The sequence below is a fragment of the Pseudochaenichthys georgianus genome, chromosome 7 (assembly GCF_902827115.2).
Source record: "Pseudochaenichthys georgianus chromosome 7, fPseGeo1.2, whole genome shotgun sequence".
In the NCBI taxonomy this organism is placed as follows: domain Eukaryota; kingdom Metazoa; phylum Chordata; class Actinopteri; order Perciformes; family Channichthyidae; genus Pseudochaenichthys; species Pseudochaenichthys georgianus.
The window spans coordinates 14,186,079-14,205,844 of NC_047509.1; the positions used below are offsets into that span (position 1 = coordinate 14,186,079).

The 19,766-nt window shown below is 41.9% G+C and overlaps 2 protein-coding genes across 8 annotated transcripts; one reads left to right on the top strand and one right to left on the bottom strand.

Moving 5' to 3' along the window:
• Positions 1-1,131: 1,131 nt before the first annotated feature.
• Positions 1,132-10,747, top strand: csf1b (colony stimulating factor 1b (macrophage)). Of its 7 annotated transcripts, none has more exons than XM_034086745.2 (9): positions 1,132-1,425; positions 3,080-3,138; positions 3,242-3,304; positions 3,431-3,601; positions 3,785-3,986; positions 4,075-4,211; positions 7,898-7,941; positions 8,030-8,067; positions 8,221-10,747. In XM_034086745.2, the coding sequence occupies exons 1-8, from the start codon at positions 1,380-1,382 to the stop codon at positions 8,064-8,066; spliced, it is 759 nt and encodes a 252-aa protein (XP_033942636.1). In that variant the 5' UTR covers positions 1,132-1,379; the 3' UTR covers position 8,067; positions 8,221-10,747. The 7 variants fall into 7 exon arrangements, with proteins under 7 accessions (XP_033942636.1, XP_033942637.1, XP_033942633.1 ...); XM_034086746.2 differs by having other exon boundaries at positions 1,133-1,425; positions 3,019-3,138; positions 8,221-10,745; XM_034086742.2 differs by having other exon boundaries at positions 1,133-1,421; positions 3,019-3,138; positions 8,225-10,745.
• On the bottom strand, positions 10,747-13,425 carry fmodb (fibromodulin b). The gene is made up of 3 exons (XM_034086739.2): positions 13,026-13,425; positions 11,943-12,836; positions 10,747-10,902 (listed from the first exon to the last, which is right to left on the bottom strand). Exons 2-3 carry the CDS (start codon positions 12,829-12,831, stop codon positions 10,751-10,753), a joined length of 1,041 nt encoding a protein of 346 aa, XP_033942630.1. The 5' UTR covers positions 12,832-12,836; positions 13,026-13,425; the 3' UTR covers positions 10,747-10,750.
• Positions 13,426-19,766: the final 6,341 nt, after the last annotated feature.

Sequence of the window (19,766 nt, forward strand, 5' to 3'; positions counted from 1 at the left end):
GTAATGTTGTTGCTGCTGGGGGTGGAGCTATTTTTAACAACATTCCATTTTGCAACATTACATTCTATTCTATTTGTAGATCACATGATTTTTATGTAAAAGGTTAATTTGTAAATCCAATCCAATCCACTTTATTTAAATAGCACATATTAAAAACAGAGGGTTTACCGAAGTGCTTCACAGTAAACATAACATTATAATAAAATATAACATTACAATAATAGATAAAAAGCATACATAAGAATAGATAGAAGGCACATAAATGCTATGGACAGCTATGGACAGACAATAAAAGCATAACAATCGATAAAACATAGCTCAAACTGACTCGAAAGCGAGGGAAAAGAGGTGGGTCTTCAGGCGGGACTTAAAAGTTTGAAGGGTGGGCGACAATTTGACATGGGGGGCAGGTCGTTCCAGAGCCTGGGGGCTACCGCTGAGAAGGCTCGGTCTCCCCTGGTCTTTTTCTTGGTTTTAGGAACTACTAGCAGCAGCTGATCAGCCGACCTCAAAGCCCTTGAGGGGGTGTACACCTTTAGGAGGTTGGAGATGTACAGAGGGGCCAGCCCATTGATCGATTTAAAAACAAACAATAAAAACAACAAATAACATCTTAAAATGGACAGGAAGCCAGTGGAGGGAAGCCAGAATAGGTGTGATGTGTTCATGCTTGTGTGTTCCTGTAAGCAGCCAAGCCGCAGTGTTTTGTAACAGCTGCAGGTGTGCCAGCGAGGACTTGTTTAGGCCGGCATAAAGTTCATTACAGTAATCTAGACGAGTAGAAACAAAGGCATGAATAACACGCTCAAAGTCTAAATAGTATAAAACCGGTTTAATTTTGGACAGGAGCCTCAAGTGATAAAGTAACAAGTAACATCTGTCAGATAAATGCAGTGAATCCACTAGATCAAACGGTTATTCTGAGAGTGCATAATGTGAACCAGTGTTTTAAATGCAAATTGCCTTCAAGAGACATAGTTTCTAGAACGAAGAACAGATGTTATCACACTTCAAGCTCCCAAAAACGGTGGGGGCTCATGCTGCAAGAAAAATACATTATCCATCAACCTACAATCCAGAAACCAACTGACCATGAAACAACTTCAGCCCAGGATCCTGTATTTTGTCGAACAGAGGAGAGGTGGGAGGTCTTTAAAACGGCTGTGTGTCAACTGCGACAGTTAGTCTCGGTTTGAACTCACCCTAGGAGGAGCACATCAGGCAATGCCTTTAAGAACATCGCCACATGACGAAGTGTTAAGTTTACTTTACAGCAAATTATTTTCTCTGGAGTGGAACTGAATATATGAAAAGGATCTCTTTGCTTCAATGTGTGTGACAGAGGAGTCTGGTGTTTTCCATTGTCAAACACGTACCAGATGACCATCCTCGCGTCAACCCTGATTCAGAGCAAAGTTAAGGTAGGTGAGAACCTTTCTTTAATCACTGCAGCATATTATTCATGCACAGTCAATGCAGGGAGAGAATAGCACAGGCTTGTGCATGTCTGTGAATTAAGTTTTTGCTTTATTTACTGATCTACATACAATAATAATCATGAACAGCATAAAGCAAATCATGTGACAGGTGATATTTCCATCATGTGGTCCTGCATTTACTTCATACCAATCACATTAATAGTTTTATTAGATTACATTGATTTAATTATCATTAACCATCAATAGGGTTTCCAATAACAGACAAAGACTGGCATGATAGTCCTTCAGTTTAAAACATAGCATCTTATTTTCCTGCGAGAATCACTATTTTGTGTTCTTTCAGATGCCACTTTACCAGATTATTTTTCATTGGCTGTAATAGTATAAAACCATAATGGCACACAATGTATTTTGCTTTCCTTTGAGTCCTGGCAATGGATTGAATTGCATGCACGCTCAGTTCATTTTGTATTCGTAGCAAACTATAACATAACATCACAAAACGTCATCATCGCAGAAACTATTAAATGTTGAATCATTTACAAATCTAAACAGAAGTGTACGGTTCAGCGTTATATAAGTAACCAACAAAAAAGGAATGAAAGGGAAACCTATCGTCTCTTGTAGCCTTTAAAGAATTGTCTTTTGTTTCCTAATACTTCGCAGAAGTTGATCAAACAACATGTAAAAGTTGTTTAATGTAGTGCTCCCCTGGCATCTGTCCTGACTGTTTGTTGCAGAAGCTACACTAAAGCGATTCAGAGAGATCATTATCAAGGAATATCTTCTGTTGCAGACATTTTGCCAACGGTGTGAGAAACGTTTTCTTGTCACCATGCTTTAATCCTCAGTAAAATAATCAAGTCCATCTGGAGACCATTTTACTGGTCGAGCTGCCAAAAGGTGCTTGGTAGCAGGCACCCTCAGCTCCAGGAGAAGTGTGCTGCTAAGCATCCAAGGGTAGAGGGCACTGTTTGACCATAACTGAAACTTATCTAACACAGACAACCTTTCAGGTCACTCAAAGTTAAACATCACCGTTAGCGTTGCAATGAAGAGGCGCTGCTCGTATTGCCGAAACCTAACCCAAGTTCAGGTGTGGAAAGAAAGTGTTGTTGTTACTGTAACTGAGCAGCTTTTCTTTTCACTTTCCACACATTGTTAAGTACATTTTGGATTGAAAGGCAGGCATTGCTTGGATGCTCACTGTTTAAGTGTTTTGGCACCACTAGGGGTAAATTCCATTTAGGGTTGCTTGTAAAATCATTTATAAGACTGCTGTTTGAGAAAAGCAATCATCACGGTTTGGGAGGGAAAACTGAATCAGAGAGCGACTACCATGTGGAGTGCACTCATATTTAAATGATTAAGGTCAGGATGTCTCATTGGCTCTAATTGCCATGTTTGAACTGTTGGTTGAGAACATTCCTCCTTTTTCAATTTCAGCATGCATAATCTACTATTTTCATTTGAATGTATTTACTTTCCAGCTGAGTGAATTTCAAAGTGTGTGTCAGCCAACCCCTCAAAGGGAAGATAGTATGTGATTTACATTAAGATAATTAATTGGTTGTCTTAGTTGCAGGTAAAGTGTCTGTGTGTACTGATCTTCCTGAGCTTCCCTCTGACTATGGCTGAAGTCCCTGGTCCATGCAGACACTCAATTACGAGGGAACACCTGCTGACAGTCAGGCATCTGGTAGGTGTTAAAAACTATTAGAAACACATTGGTTGAACCAGCATCAGAAACAATGTGGCTCTACTTGAACTGGGCTGAGATCTACCTGTTTTTATTCCTGCAGATGGATAACCAGTTGAGAAGTGGATGCATAATATCCTACACATTCATAGAACAGAGAAGTTTGGTAAGGTAACATTTGTTTTATGGGACTGTTTTCCTTCCAATTCCTGTGATTCACCTTTCAACTATCCAACTTTTCCATTAAAATTCATGTTCATGTTTATTACCTCGTTATTCTGATTTCACACAGAGTAAATGTTGCTTTGTAAAAGCTGCTTTACCCTGGATCTTTGAGCTCCTCACCACCCACTTCAAATACAGTCGGGGTTCAGTCAATGATGGCTATGTTCAGTCCCTGAGAGCGCTCATCCTCAACATCTACTCTCAGAATTGTGTGCCTCAGATTAATGAGGAGATTGAGGTGAGTGTGTGTTCCTGTGTGCACCCTGTTTAGGACTGAAGGGTTAAATGTTCTATAATATAAAACATGTAGAAGATATATGTGATGTGAGAAACTGCCCAACGCCAGGAGATAAATCTGCAATACTTGTGAAAACATTTATTGCAGAACAATAACAAGTATTTTTCTCGGTATGTGCCGCAGGATAAGCCAGAGAGTTTTGAGATGCTCTACAGAGGGTCTACTTCAGAGGCTCTGCAGAAGGCTGCAGAGGTGCTGTCTGTTTACTGGGAACTGGTGACAACGAGCGATGCACCAGTAGACTGGAGATGCCAGTATGAATACACAGAAATGTTTGACTCTACCACAACACTATACACAGAGTCACCTACAGAATATTTTACAGGTGGGAATCTCTTCTGCTAACATGCTGTGATGAATGATGAGGAGGTGTGGAGCCGGTGAGATCATAAAATACATGTATTTTTCTACAGAAAGTTATGGTAGGATCTCGGTGAAGGCCTCACCGAGAAGAGCAGACAAAGACCTGTACAAGCTTGGCTTCATCATCGTCTCTATCTGCGGAGGACTGCTGTTCATACTCACTCTCTATTGTCTCATCACCAAAAAGGTACCAGCGCTTCTGTTTTGATTGATTTCTAAATTGTGCATTTCCTGATTTAATGTACCATGCATTCTGATCACATTGCTTTAAAGAGGCCTTGGCAGTCTGCCTGTGCCCTCTTGGCACTCCCTCTTGCAGAAGTACCAATTCTCCCTCACAGAAAATACTAAGCATAACAACAAAAGGTGGAGACTGGACCAACTGGTGATAGCAGAAGTCTTATTTGCACAAAAGTCTGCAAAAGCAATTGAATGCATTCATTTATTGTTCTCTTATTTTGGACAATATGGCACCATTAGCTTGTATTTCCTATTGTTTTATTTCATCAGTGTTTTTAACGGGCTGAGGCTCAGATTCTACGTGTACGTCTTCATTAAGCAGGTACATACTTTAGTATTAAAACAATTCTAAATCCTTTGACAAAATGAATACTACAACACCCACAATGGTTGTATGCCCTACCAAAATCAGGAACACACACAAAAGCTCAGCAGCCATTAAATGAAACGGACAAGCTGCAGGTAAATCCTGGTGGAAAGGGGATCCCTGGAAAGCAATAATATGTGTATAAGCCTGTTTGTGGGTTAAACATAAGAAAAAAGCAGAAACATCTCTTTGTCAAAGTGGCATTCTTTATAGAAGTGTCTATAAAGTCTGGGGTATTCTTCGTCAACGCTAAACAAGGTCCTAACCAACCAAAACGTCGTCAAATCTTTGGGAAACCTGAGAATAATCTTGTCTTCTTTACCATCTGAGCCGTCCCCTCGCTGGTAAAAAAACTAAGTATAACAAAGTGGAGGCTTGACTCACTCAGATTATATCAGAATCACTCTTTCGTGCTCTTTCTCCTATATGCAACTATTCGTCGTCGTCAGTTGAATATTTCACCAATTGCAATTCAGTAAAAGCCCTTAAACAATACCAGCTAGATTGAAGTGCTTGTGAAAAGTGCAGTGTTTTTATCGACATTCCGGGATTGGTTTTCTTTTGAAATTAGCAAGAAGTATTTGGTAATGGTAGACAGAGTTGCTCTATGTTTGTGTTCTTTTTACTTTGGAAAGTTAGATGAGCTACATTTGACTTCACATCCTTCATTTCCATTTTATTGATCTTTGTGGTCGAGCATTTGGACTCTACATCTCATCCAGATATATATTTAGTAAACATTTGGCAACCAAGCGAAGTGCTTTGGGACTAACTCTGATTCTTAGTCCATAGAACTGATATTGCAGGAATATTGCTGATACCTAAAATGCATGTGATGAATACGTTGGTATGTGGGACATAACTTTAGTACCTGCTATTCGAACTACAGTATGCCTTTTAAACATGTATTGTATACCTGTGGTGTTTATTTGTATTATTTTATTATCTTTGCTTTGTAATGCCTGTTGTAAAATGCCATTATATAATGTGTTTTTACTGTATTTATTCCTAAAAGTCTTTTAATTTGTTTTGTAAAGCACTTTGAATTGTCGCGTACAGAAAAGTGCTATATAAATAAACTTGCCTTGCCTTGCCTTGCCTTGCAAGAACACGCACAATTTTGTTTTGTCCAAAGTTAAATTACATTACACCAGAACTGAGGGAAGCATACATCAGGGACTCTCAGAATTAAATCACATTAGAGCTTCACAGTGGTGAGTTAATGGAAAACAAATGGCTCCATTTTTAGTCAGAAGCTTGTTTCTCAAACATTGGTTTTGATTATAGCTGAAATCCTACACATCTAGTTCTTTAGGAAACATTGAAACACTAAGCAGTATTCGATAGACATACAACTTAATGTGCACCACGTAGGCCTGCATTATGGGACATTGGTGAAATGCTTTGTTTTGGACACCAAAGACCACAGAAAATGCTGCAGTTGATTCATTCAAATAAGGAAGGGGGAAGAGACATTCCCATCATGAACTAATCCTGTTTTGTCCAGAGTGCAATTCAATTAATCCTTGAATTGCCAGGCTTGAAAGAGCAGGAAGGGTTGACTGTCATTCGAAGAATGTATTGCCAATATCCTTATTTAAGTGACTTCAATTAAGTGGCATATTACAGGCGGCAGAGAATGAGGGATGCCGCAGTGTATACACATTCACAGAGAGTGATTGCAATAAAGTGCTGATGTATTATTATTATTATTATTATTATTATTATTATTATTTACTGCTAGTAAATACTGCTTATTTCTTGTCTGAGCTGCTTTTTGTTTTCACGGAGTTGGTACATGCCAACTTCCTAAACTTTAAGCACTGCCCCCACTCTGACTTCAATTAACATCATCTGTGTGCTCAATGAGAATATGTGACAACAGATGGATGCAATGGCTTACACATGAGGAAGTTGATAACATTGGAAATGACAAATCACACAGGTACATTTATGTCAAGATTGTGAGTGAAACTTGCAGATTCTTGCATGTTCCAGTTGCTGTATTTGTTTTCCAAAGGTCAAATTAGGACAGATGCTCGTAAACTTGTTTTAATGGTGTCTTACATGCAGCTATAGTGTTAAGATTCTCAGAATTAACTGTGTAATTATTTTAGTTTGTCGATGGCCATCTGTGTTTTCCAAGAATATGTGCTAGTCGTCCATTAAGTGGAACTAATGAGTGCTAAAGCAGATGTTCAGATGAGGCTGTATTGTACATGTGGAAACAACATGAGCTTTGTGAGAAAGTTTATCAGTGAAACTTGGCTGTGAATTGTAAACCTTCTATGATACATGCTAGCCCTGTCCACCTCCACACCTTCAGGCAATGTGGGAGTGTTCAAATCGAAGCTTTAATGGAAGCACACAGGAGCCAAACATATGGCATGTTTTAACACTTGGAGACTAACAAAGCGTATCTTTTAAAACACCTGGAATTTTCATCACTATTTCGTCAAGGATTGTCATGAAAGTGACCCATGCCATGACCCACTTTGGTTTAGCACCCCACCGTTTGATATAAGGAACTATGTATATTTGCTTTGCCTACAGGCAGGGCCGCCCCTCCCTACAGGCCGATCATGCAGACTGCACCTTGCGTAGGGGGCCTCAACTGAGCCGAAAATGCGGCGCAACTATGGCTTAGGTGGCGCAATTAGTGTGGCGCGGCACGGTTTCGCCGCTGCGAGGCTTCACTAGCACCCCGTCCCCGTCGACGCTCGCGGAACAGAGGGCCTCATCATAGAACTTTGCGTGGGGCCTCATGTTGGCCAAGGACGGCCCTGTGTAGGGGGTAAAGCAAACATCTCCTTGCCAAGAATTTGAAGTGATGCTCAAAACTTATTTTGACTGTGAAACACTCAGCTACTGTACATTTGAAAGGAGGTGATAAAACGATGTTAATTTACACCGTTAAGGAGATGTGAGCCTGTGTAGCAGCTTTGAATTACAGCAGTGGATTTCAATAATAACACGTTTCCACGGTGGTAAAATAATATTGAATAACCCATGGAAATGGTTTTACATCACACAGAACAACCTTTCACTGCCCTGTCATTGTATGTATAATATTGTTTTATATTCTCTTAATAATTTTGACCCATTACTCTATCAATCACTTGCATCACACTGAACTAAGGAGTATTGTTTGCAAATGGTTAACCTATTTCAATATAAAACAAATGTTACTCTGTGAATGGCTGTAAAGTAACTCATCATTTGTCCTTGGCATTGGAATTATTTAAAGTATTTTCTTTCCGAAACAGAGAACTCACAACCCTCACAGATCAAGATCGTATACAAATTCAAGGTAAGAACACAATTAACATGGGAATTAAAACTCATCTGTCTTTTTTTTGCACTAATCCTTATGCATTCCTTTGTCATCTGGATTGAAGCAGAGACCATCAGGACATAGAGATGGAGCAACAATAATGTGAGTATCACCTACCTCAAAGGGTTTCTGAGAGTTAAACGGCGGGAGCTGGATCATGATTAACGTCTTACACAAACACCTGTGTCAGCCACAGTTTTAAATATTACTGCAGTGCACATCCATATTTTTCATTCTTATTTTACTCTTTCCCAGGCAGCAAAGAACACATCGCTGCAGCTGCAGAAGGAGCACTCGTGAAGCTGCACATTTCATCCGTCTGAACACTTTTTAATATCAGTAAATGTATCATACTCACTTATTTGTTTATGTGCTAAGTATTTGCAGATATCTTTTCACTAAAAAAGTTTTATTTTTACACTAGTTATATGTTGAATATTGTGTCTCCATTTGCTACAACTTAACCAACTGTTTGTATTGTTGTTTTCCAAATATATACAAATTATTTATTAGTTTGACAATACAATCACAATATTGATAATAAAGGTTCCATCAATACAAAATACAAAATATAATGCTCTCACATGTTGTAGCTAAAAGTGCATTCATATAGGAGCACCAGGAAATCAATTGTTAAGTGTGATATTGGCCGAAACTGAGTTTGACTCGCTTTATGGGGAGTCAAACATGTTTTTATCAAAGTCAAAGGGTCTTGCCAGTGCTATGTCTAGTTTGCCTCATCAGCCTACATTGTTGTTCAACACACAGTCCTTCCAACTTGTAAAACTTGTGGCCAAAGATAACAAAACAGTATGGTTTCAACAAGTCCTCTGGAGAATATTCTGTTAATGATCAAACACAGACATACAGTAGAGCTGTTGTTACTGGCAGAGAGGTTGGGATACAATATCAATAGATACACACCAGTCGCTGCTGCAGCTACACAGGAAATGTCTTCACTGCACAGGGCGTGACAGCAGGAGTTGGTGGGAATAATGTGCTACTATCCATTACTCATATGCATGCATGACATTTTATCAATACTGCATGGTAGTGGCACATGGTTAATACAGAGAAAGATTGTGAGATGGACCGAAAGAAAAACACTGCTATAACATTTTGTACAATGTTCAACTGTGTTGCAATGCCAATAAAGACATTTCAGATAGAAAGAAACACATGGAGAGAGAGAGGGAGAGAGGGCAGTGCATGTACATTCCCTCCAGTAGTCATGGCTTTCACTCATGTTTACTCAAAGATGGTCCTGCCCTGTTTTATAATCATGAATTGCATAACGTCTGAGTTCGCAATGAAATGTATTCGTCTCGGAGAGGACCACACCAGTAAAAGATTCCCATGTGCATGTGTACTGGTCGGATTTTTTTTTTTGGAAGAATCTGTGTAGGAAGGAAAAACAACACAGTTCTACCCCACAACCGCTGCAAAACCGTCTACAGCCAGCAATATATCATCATCCATAATGCACTTTATTTCATAGGCTACCGCTTATCAGTGTGTACAACTTAATCCAGTAGTAATCCATTCTTCATCACGAGACTTTGCCCCATGACAAAACAAGGAAAATATTTCTATAATTAAATTGAGTGCCTTTCTGAAGAGTATTAAAGGCAGCTGTGCAAGATGAAAAGGAAAGATGTCTTCAACAATACATGTGAGAACTGCCTTGGACCAGTTAAAGTTGTCAAAAGAGCTGCCACCCTTTTTCTCTCCCTCAATCTCTTTGCTTCTTTTACGTTTCAAATGAGCGGAAACATAACTTTTTACAGCTACAAATACTGTACATCACAGTAAAGGGCACAAAAAACTCTGAAGACATATTTTTTTTCCTAAGATTTAATAATAAGTATAAAGTGGTCGATAACAAGATACAATTAAATTACACGCAAATTATATGATTCATAACTTTCTTGCTAAGTGGATACAAACTGAATTGCATCAAATGCTCATGTTGTAAATCCCGACATTAGCTAGAGTTGGCTCGGAAGTTACCACCCAAAAGATATTTTTAAAAGCGAGTGTTTAGGTAACCAAAACAGCTTAAATAACCCAACAGCATAGGATGCAGCTATTATAGAAACATACATAATTGTCTTTTGATAATTCAGAGGCTCATTGTAGGAGTAATACACATGTTTAACCTGTAGACATAAACACGTTACACAACTTGTAATGTTGATAATGAAAATATCGAAATAGACGAACAGTGGAAAACAGACTCAAACTGTTTACTATAAAAGGCACTGTCATTTTAATTAGTAAATGTGACCTTGCCAAATAACGTTATTAATTATGACAATCTTGGCTGCCTAATCTACAGTTGTATCACCTTGTGCCACATGGTGGAGGCAAAGGTCAAAACTGAATCATGCTGATGACAGGATGCTTTATACAGGTGATATGTTTCCAGACAACAAGCAGAACCTCCATGGTTATTATTATGATCTTATTATTTTTGCCAGAATACCGGATCTGATAATATAACAGTGTGAGGAGAGGAATATCAGTCATCTGGCCTTTGGATATGTTTGTTGTGATACATATGCCTGTCATCTGGATAGGATATACAGCTCTGGTATTTCCCGTTGACTAATACTGGAATTGTGTTAAGGGTTTATGATTGTGAAAACATCTTTTATAACACTGCATTGTCTTAAATACGTTTTGACGCTGAATAAAGTGACAGATGAAGAGAGATTGGAGGGGGATAACAGATGAAGTAAGACATCGGATGAGTTATGAGATATCAGAGAGAGCCCAGGAAGAGCTAAACCTCAATAAAGCCAACGTGCCGCAAACAGTAGGCCGCCTCGGCAGGAATGTCTTTGGCACTGATCTCATTGGCATCCAGTCGCAGCATTCTCAGACTGGAGAAGTTTGTCATGTCGATGGTATTGCAGAAACTGCTCAGGGAGAACTCTGAAAGACACATGAGAGAAATATGAAGGGAGGCTGCATGTTCTGGCTGTCATGTGAGACATTCCAGGCAGGAACCAGGATGTTCACATCAAAACATCGCCAAACTAAACAGAGTTCTGATGTGCTGTATTTCCTACATGGGATTTTAAGCATGTCTTTATAAGAAGGGCTGATATGCTGTATTTCTCACAATCCATATTAAAGCTATACTCTTGTTTGATTAAACTCAGTGATGACTATTTTTTTTAATTATTGGGAGTTTTTGCTCCATACTGTATGTGGGTGGGTTTGCAATGAAACATGTGTTTAAGGAAAAACTCGATGAGAAGGCAGCATTACAAAGTGTGTTTCTGTCATCTAATGGTTGAAAATGTTCTGATTTGTTGCAGACCCCAGCCCAGAAGTGATGTAAGATGTTACATCATGTTTCAGCTTGGAGACAGAAAATACATAAAGCTTTAGGAGGTTGAACTGCCATATTACACATAAATGTTACAGTGGAAACAAGACTACTATAAACAATATGGGTGAACAGGTGCATGTCTAAACTTCACTTTAAATCAGTAAGAGCAACAAGAGTGCATTGAGTCATTGGGCTCACTAAACTTTCTATAAATCACGCTTTCAAACTGTCCTCCTACAGCTTTTAATGATTTGTGAAGCGAATGTATTGTAAAGTGCTCGGCTCAGAACTGAGTGAGTGACAGAGTGTGTATCCTGCTCTGCCAACAAACCCAATTAAACAATGAGTGAAGTAGTTTCTCGTGTACAACATTTGTAATGAGGTGTAATGGTCTGGAAAACTGTATACATTACGTACATCAGCGCAGCACTTTTAATAATCATTCAAATGTACTTTTAGGAAAGTTAAGACTAGTTTCATCGTAAAAATCATTAAAAAGGAATGTGTAGTTATTACATGTTATACAAATTGCATTACAGTTCTTTGAGGTGTAGTATACTCTTTTTCTTCCAATGGGACTATGTTTAGGATAACTTATTTACTTGTATTTAATATGTCTCAGTTAGTGTGTCCATACCTTTGATCTCGTTGGCTTGTAGATAAAGGTTCTCCAGGTTTCTACTAACAACAGGGATCTTCTCCAGTTTATTGAAAGAAAGGTCAAGCTCAACCAGCGTGCTGACATTGAAGACATTGGATGGAAGTCCTTTATCAGTCAGCTTGTTATGAGCCAAGCGGACAAACTGCAGTCTGGGATTCATGGTGAGAAAGCCTGCCGGCACACTCTGTATTTTATTAAAATCCAGGTAGAGCTGCTGCAGCTGCTCTGGGAGGTGGTCTGGGATTTTACTCAGCTTGTTTTTCTTCATATCCAGCAAGGTCAGAGCCTTTAGTTCCTTCAACATACCTCCAACATCCTCTATGACATTTGCTTGGAGCTCAAGGGTGGTGAGGTTAGCCATCCCATCAAATGAGTTGGAGGGGATCTTTGAGATCTTGTTGTGACCAAGTCGCAGGTCTGTGATGGAGTTTGGCAAGTTTGGAGGCACACGTGTGAGCTCATTGTGATCCAAGAGGAGCCGGTCTAGGTGCTTGAGCTTGCTGAAGACGTTCTTGCCGATCTTGTCTGAGTCTAGCTGGTTTTGAAACAGCACGACCCAGATCAAGCTGGTAGCATTGTCAAAAACCCCGTCTTTGATGCCTGTGATCTTGTTCCGTTGTAGGTAGACATACTTAATGTGTGAGGGGACGTATGGAACATGCTGGAGGTTGCGGTTTTGACAGAACATAGCAGTGGGGAAGGTTGAGGGGCAGTCACATTCCAGTGGGCAGTCGACATCCACGGCCTGCCAGGCGGCATGCCTCCGGCGCCCTCGCAGATAGGACAGCCACTTGAACTGGCTGTAATTCAGGCTGATGCTTTGATCCACTATTCCAAGAATAAGGAGAAGCACCAATGTCTGCATGATCACTGTAAGAAAACCAAGAATAACAAATATTTAAAATTGATATAAAGTCAACTTTAGGATATTTCTAAATCCCAAAAACACTGATAATAGGAGATGTTTTGTAGCTATTACTGAATTATGCTTGTTCAACCATTTAAGATCCACTTCTCTTGGCTCTAATCTTTAAATGTAAGTAAGTTCAGTACACTTACCGCTTGGTTGATCAGAGAGGATGTCTCCTTTCTTGCTTGCTCATCTGTGTTTTCCTCAGACTGAGTGAAATATGTTGTCAGTAAAGACTAACTATCTCCCCTTTCTACGTAGCTGCAGCCCCAGTCACACACTCTCATTAGAGGCCATACATTTTTCAGCTTGCATGTAAAGCCTATACCATAATATATCATCTCCAGCCATGTCAATATTAATCCCATCTGGGAAGTGGGGCAAACATCTGCTTTTTTACCTTTAGTGTGTCATGCCTTATCATTAGCACTACCACTTGAAAGCTGGCTTGCTGTGAAGTGTACTCGTAAAAAGGTTATGGAGAGAGTGCAGGGTTATGCTATAGATTTTTTTAGAAACAAGGGTCTAGACGCTGTAATTAATGGTGTGTTTCAATTTAAATGAAACAATAGAGCTTTGTTAAAGTTTATAATCCAATTCTTACATTGTAGAAGGCCTTTGTCAATAATTCACTGTATGTTTCAACATGAAAACAAGTTATTTGTCCACAATAATTCTCCTTAAACATGTTTTTCATTTTTCGGTGTCTTTCTTCTGACTGTTTCAGGTACTCACCCATTTCATCAATTACAGTGTTCAAACTCTGGAGAAAGTTAACATGTGTTTGTGCTGGCGCCTGCAGGCAGGTTTCCCATTACCAGATTGTCATGAATGAATGGGCCTCGCCATTCACCCCTTCCATCGGAGCAGGAAAATTGGAGGCAGAAATGCAAGGATTACGTTTCTCTTACCCAATGTGCCTTCCAGGCTCTTCTGAAGAAGTTCAAGACGAAGGGTTTGTTTGAATAAAAGTTGTTCAGCAATCACAAAAACATTTCATGAGAGGATAGGGGACCTCAGGATACACATGGGACCCCTTTATACAAAATACTTAGCAGGTTTTTAGTCAAATCACATTATTTGGCCGACAACCACCTTTTAATGAGAACATAAAAATATTTAAATCCTCCCAATCTATTACATGAACCTCTATTAAAGAAGTGTTGCATGTGTTCTGAACTGTGCTAGGATTAATTATAAATGACAGTTCTTTCTCACAAATATATCAAAATTGGCAGTATTTGGTAGGGGAAACAAAAAGTTTCCAGGAAAAACAATGTTCCTTTGAAATCTGATGTTGGATTTCTCATTCATCCCCCTTTAATCCACATTGTAAATACATTGATAATTTGTATCAGGCAAGACTGCTTCGTTTGCTGTGTGTGTTATTCTCCGAATGTGCCACAACGACAGTCTGAAATAAAACAGAATAAATATTGTCTTGTAATTAAAGCAACATGTTTGATGCAATACACTCTGTCTGGGCGCCATTCATGAATTTATCCAACTTCAGCCAGAAAATCCAACATAGCCACAATAATATGACAGCATGCACTAAACAATCATCTCTGAGGTATTCTGCTGTTGTGTGCTTTACCATAAGGTAAAACATTTGACTATTTTCTTGTTGTGATGCCCCTGTGGGTTCATCAGTGGAGAGGGTGTGGCTTTCCTGTCTTGGCTGCATTGATCGCACTGATTGCAGTAACTCAGGGCACCTGGGTCTGGTGCTCTACAGCTATTTTAAAGCCTCTCTGCTCCTGTCTGCTCTCTCTCGCTGCTTTTTCCTGCAGGCACCAGCTCTGATGAGTATAAACCATGAGTTGACTTGAACAGTGTGGTGCAAATAAACACCTTTACCTACCCGTTGACATGTTGTGTCTCCTTTTTGTTGTGGCCTTTTGAGCCAGGTCGCAACAAATGGGGGCTCGTCCAACAGGTTATTTGCTCAGAGCACATGGTGTCATTGAGCAGCTGATTCATTGTTGTGGTCCAGCTGTGTGCTGGCTTGTCGCTGCTATTTGGGGGACACATCATGTCTTTTGGGTTTCAGGAAGCTGTAGTGTTTGACATGTCGTCAGGTTTTGTGTGCCAATCAGAAGGTAAGATGTTGCTGTTTGTTACGCTTTTGTAAAAGAGATTTTCCCCGCTAGGCTTAAGTGGCGTTTCCCCTTGGGTTGCGTCTGTTTTTGGTTTTTTTCATAGTGTTGTGGCGACGTGGTTAGTGTCAGCTGTTTTCGGACAGCTGTCTCGGGGGCACGTCCGCGTGAGTTCTTGGTGTTACCTGCGTGCAGGTCGCTCCATAACTCCGCCGGGTTCCAGTGCGTAATTACCCACCGCAAGCCACATGAAGACTAGGGGAGATTAGGAAGATTTTGTTTAGGCAGTTAGGGGGAAATTCTCTGTTGGGTTAATCTTATGCCCATGCGTGTTGGCAGTTTAATACTTTGCTTTCTGATTGGCTATTATGACTTCTTTGTCAGTGTTTGTGGATGCGCCCTCAGTGTCTTTATTAGATGATTGCCAGAAGGTGCAGTTGGTCGAAATAACAGAGCACTATGACATTGCTGTTGTGGGGAGCAAGCGGAAACATGACATTAAAACTGTCATTGTGTCATCTTTGTTTGAGCAGGGGGTGTTGCAGAAGAGTGAGTCTGGTGCAGGGTGCAGGGTTCGTGCCGGTAGTGGTTCAGACAGCTGGTTTGACGTTCGAGCAGCAAAAGGAGCTTTTGGCCATGCAGTTTGATCAGGAGAGATTGCAGTTGGAGTTGAAGTTGGAGCAGGAGAAGTTGCAGTTGGAGATGAGGGGTCAGCAGCAGGAGGTAGAGAAGCGTTTAGAGGTGGAGAAGATGCTGGAGGTGGAAAAGATGAAATGTGAGGTGGAACATGCTAGATTACGGCTGATGGGAGAGGGCATGTTTTCTCCAGGGGAGGATGGTGGTGATAGGTCGGCATCAGGCAGTGGCGATATCATTTCTCACTTGCTATTAGTGCCAACGTTCAATGAGCGTGACCCGGACATTTTTTTCACTCTATTTGAACGCATAGCAGAGGCAAGAAACTGGTCAGATTCGGACAGAGTGCTGTTACTTCAGTGTGTACTCACTGGGCGAGCACAGGAAGCCTATTCAGCTGTTTGTGGCGAAAATTCTTTGGACTATGATAGAGTAAAATCAGCGGTGTTGAAGTCTTACGAACTGGTTCCTGAAGCGTATCGTCAAAGGTTCAGAAGTTGGGTCAAGGGAGATAAGCAGACACATGTGGAGTTTATCCGTGATTTAACTTCCCATTTTCAGCGGTGGTGCGCGGCAGCAAAGGTTGCAAGTTTTGATGGTCTTTGTGAGCTCATTGTCTTGGAACAATTTAAAGACATTCTCCCTCAGCGTGTGGCCACTTATGTGAATGAACAGAAACCTTCCACCGCGTTTAGAGCTGCTGAATTAGCGGACGATTTTGTGTTGACACATAAGGGCAGTTTTACTGAGAAGTATTCTAGGGGTGATTGGAAACGTGGAGAAGACAATGGCTATGCCCGCGGTGGTGCAAAGTTTTCACCAGGCTCCTCCCGTAGATTTGTAGGTACAGGGCGACCCGAGGGGGCCAAAGTGGACCTATGTCATTATTGCAGAGGAGAGGGTCATTGGAAGGAGCAGTGTCCGTTGCTGGAAACTAAGGGGAAGCCTCGTTTGTCACCACATGCTCCTGCCATGTGTTGTTCTGCCGTGTTGGATAAAAAACCGTTGGGTGTAGGCTCGGGCATGGAGCCTGATAAGAAGCCGGTTTGTGCCGACCCGGTTGCGGGTACTGGTTTTGAGCCGTTCATCACTGAAGCTGTTGTATCAGTAGTCGGTAGTGACAAATATTACCGATTAAGGTGTTGCGTGATACAGCGGCTAGATACTCATTCATTGTTGAGTCAGTGTTGCCTTTTTCGTCAGACAGAAACGGGGAATTTTGTGCTGATGAGGGGCATGGAGATGGGCTTGATCCCTGTGCCACGGCATACAATAGTGCTGGATTGCGAGCTGGTGCAGGGAGTTGTGTCTATCGGCGTGCGTCCCGCGTTGCCACTTGATGGGATACATATGATGTTGGGCAACGATCTCGCTGGTAGTGCTGTGTGGGCTGGTGTGCCACCGCCTGTGGTGGTTTCCAGGCCGGTGGCATCTGGGGAGCCAGATGAGAGTGGTTTGCAGTTTCCAGTTTGTGCTGTGACACGTGCACAGAGCCGTAAAATGTCTGCTGACCCACATGTTTCGGAGTGTAGCAAAAGTATTGTGGTACATGTGGTCTCACTGCCTGATTTCCCTTCGTCGGTGTCAAAGGAGGACTGGGTCAGGAGTCAGAAGGACGATTCATCTCTTTCTGCTCTGTGGACTGAGTTGTTGCCGGCAGAGAAGGTCAGAGACATAGCCCAGGGTTACTTTGTTCAGGCGGACTTGCTGGTGCGTAAGTGGGTGCCCTGTGTTGGTGATGCTGTGGGGGAGGCAATGTTTCAGGTGGTGGTGCCGAGTAGCTTTCATGATGTGATATTGCAAACTGCGCATGATAGTGGTGGACATTTGGGGATAAAAAAAAACTATGACCGTGTCCTACGCTATTTTTTCTGGCCTCGGTTAAAGCGCGATGTTGCAAGTTATATTAAAGCATGCCACATATGTCAGTTCACTGGTAAACCAAGTCAGGTGGTGAAGCCTGCACCCCTCAGTCCCATTCCAGCCCTTGGTCAACCTTTTGAGCATTTGATCATAGATTGTGTGGGGCCGTTGCCTCCATCTAAGTCCGGTTGTCCGTACATGCTTACTATAATGTGCCAGACTACAAGGTATCCTGCAGCGTTTCCCTTGCGCTCCATTTCAGTGAAGCCAGTAGTTAGGGCTTTAACCCAGTTCATCTCCACATTTGGGATCCCACGTGTGATTCAAAGCGACCAGGGTACCAACTTTACTTCCCATATGTTCAAACAGATCCTACAGCAGCTGGGGGTCAGGCATAACCGTGCGTCGGCTTACCATGCCCAAAGCCAGGGGGCGCTAGAGCGGTTTCATCAAACATTGAAGTCCATGCTGCGTGCTTATTGTATGGAAATGGGGAAGGACTGGGAGGAGGGACTTCCATGGCTCATATTGGCGTACAGGGTTCAGCCCTAATGATTTGGTCTTTGGGCATAAGGTGCGTGGTGTGTTATCTGTTCTCCAGGATGGTTTGGTTGAGGGTGAGCCACCTAAACATTTTGTGGAATATGTACAGGGCTTTCGTCATCGCCTGTATGTAGCGGTGGAAATGGCAAGGAAAAATGTAGCTGGTGCTCAGGCTAATATGAAGAGACTCTATGACCGTAAAGCAGAGTATCGTGAATTCAGCCCAGGGGATCAGGTGTTGGCTTTAATGCCACTGCAGGTCTCACCATTCAAAGCCAAGTTTGCCGGCCCGTACACTGTTGAGAGTAAAGTGTCAGATCAAAATTACTTGATTGCTACTCCAAATCGGAGGAAGTCGTCTCAACTGTGTCACGTCAACCTCCTGAAACCGTACTATGTTCGTGATACCGTTGGGGATAGCTTCATGGCTAAAAAGTTGGGTGTGGGCCCCATAATGATGGTTGATTCTGTGCTTTCAGATCGAGGGTTGGCTGAGGAGTGTGATGTTAAGGCACCAGATGAACCTGTTATGCCTGGTAGGCTGAGGAATTCGGAGTCGTTATGCCAATTGGATCGCTTGTTGAGTCACTTACCGGCAGCACAGAGAGATGAATTGGCGGCTTTAATCGGGAAGTTTGTGGTACTGTTCGGCGATACGCCATCGCGCACAACTCTCGTGGAGCATGATATCGACATGGGGGACAGTCCTCCAATTAAGCAGCGATTTTATCGTTGTCCTGCAGATAAGCGTAGGGTGCTGGAGGCTGAGGTCCAGTACATGTTGGACAATTAGATTGCAGTACAGTCGTTCTCCAGTTGGGCGTCGCCTAGTCTGCTAGTTGGCAAATCAGATGGGTCTCCGCGGTTTTGTAACGACTATCATAAGGTTAATAAGGTGACAAAAACAGATTCTTACCCGTTGCCACGGATGGAGGACTGTATTGCCTTGGTGGGCTCTGCTAGATTCGTCAGTAAATTCGACTTGTTAAAGGGGTACTGGCAAGTTCCTTTGACAGTGCGTGCGCAAAAGATTTCAGCGTTTGTTACACCTTTCGGTCTGTATGAGTATACAGTGATGAGTTTTGGGCTTTGTAATGCGCCAGTGACATTTCAGCGCCTCATGAACATGGTGGTAGCAGGTCTTGAGGGGGTTGCTGTTTATCTTGACGACGTAGTGGTGTTTAGTGACACATGGGATGACCACATCAAACGCATTGGTGCTCTGTTCTGTCGCCTGGCTGAGGCGCATCTCACTGTTAACCTCGCCAAGTGTGAGTTCGCTAGGGCGACAGTGACGTACCTTGGCCGGGTGGTCGGCCAGGGACAAGTTCGTCCGGTAGACGCGAAGGTGCGGGCCGTTTTGCAGTTTCCTGTGCCCACTACTAAGAAGGAACTCATGCGGTTCCTAGGTCTGGTCGGGTACTATCGCACCTTTTGTAAGAACTTCACCACAGTGGTTGCGCGCCTGACTGATTTGCTGAAGGGTACAGTCAAGTTCATTTGGTCTGACCAGTGTCAGGTAGCGTTTGAGAATGTGAGGACCCTGTTGTGCTGTGCTCCGGTTCTCGCTGTGCCGCGCCTCGATGAGCCATCATGTTGGGGCAGGTGTGGTTTTGCTGCAAGAGGTTGAGAGTATTTATAGGTCAGTTTGTTACTTCTCAAAGAAGTTTAATTCGTACCAACTCAATTACTCAACAATCGAAAAGGAGGCATTGGCCTTAATATGGGCCCTCCAGCACTTTGAGGTGT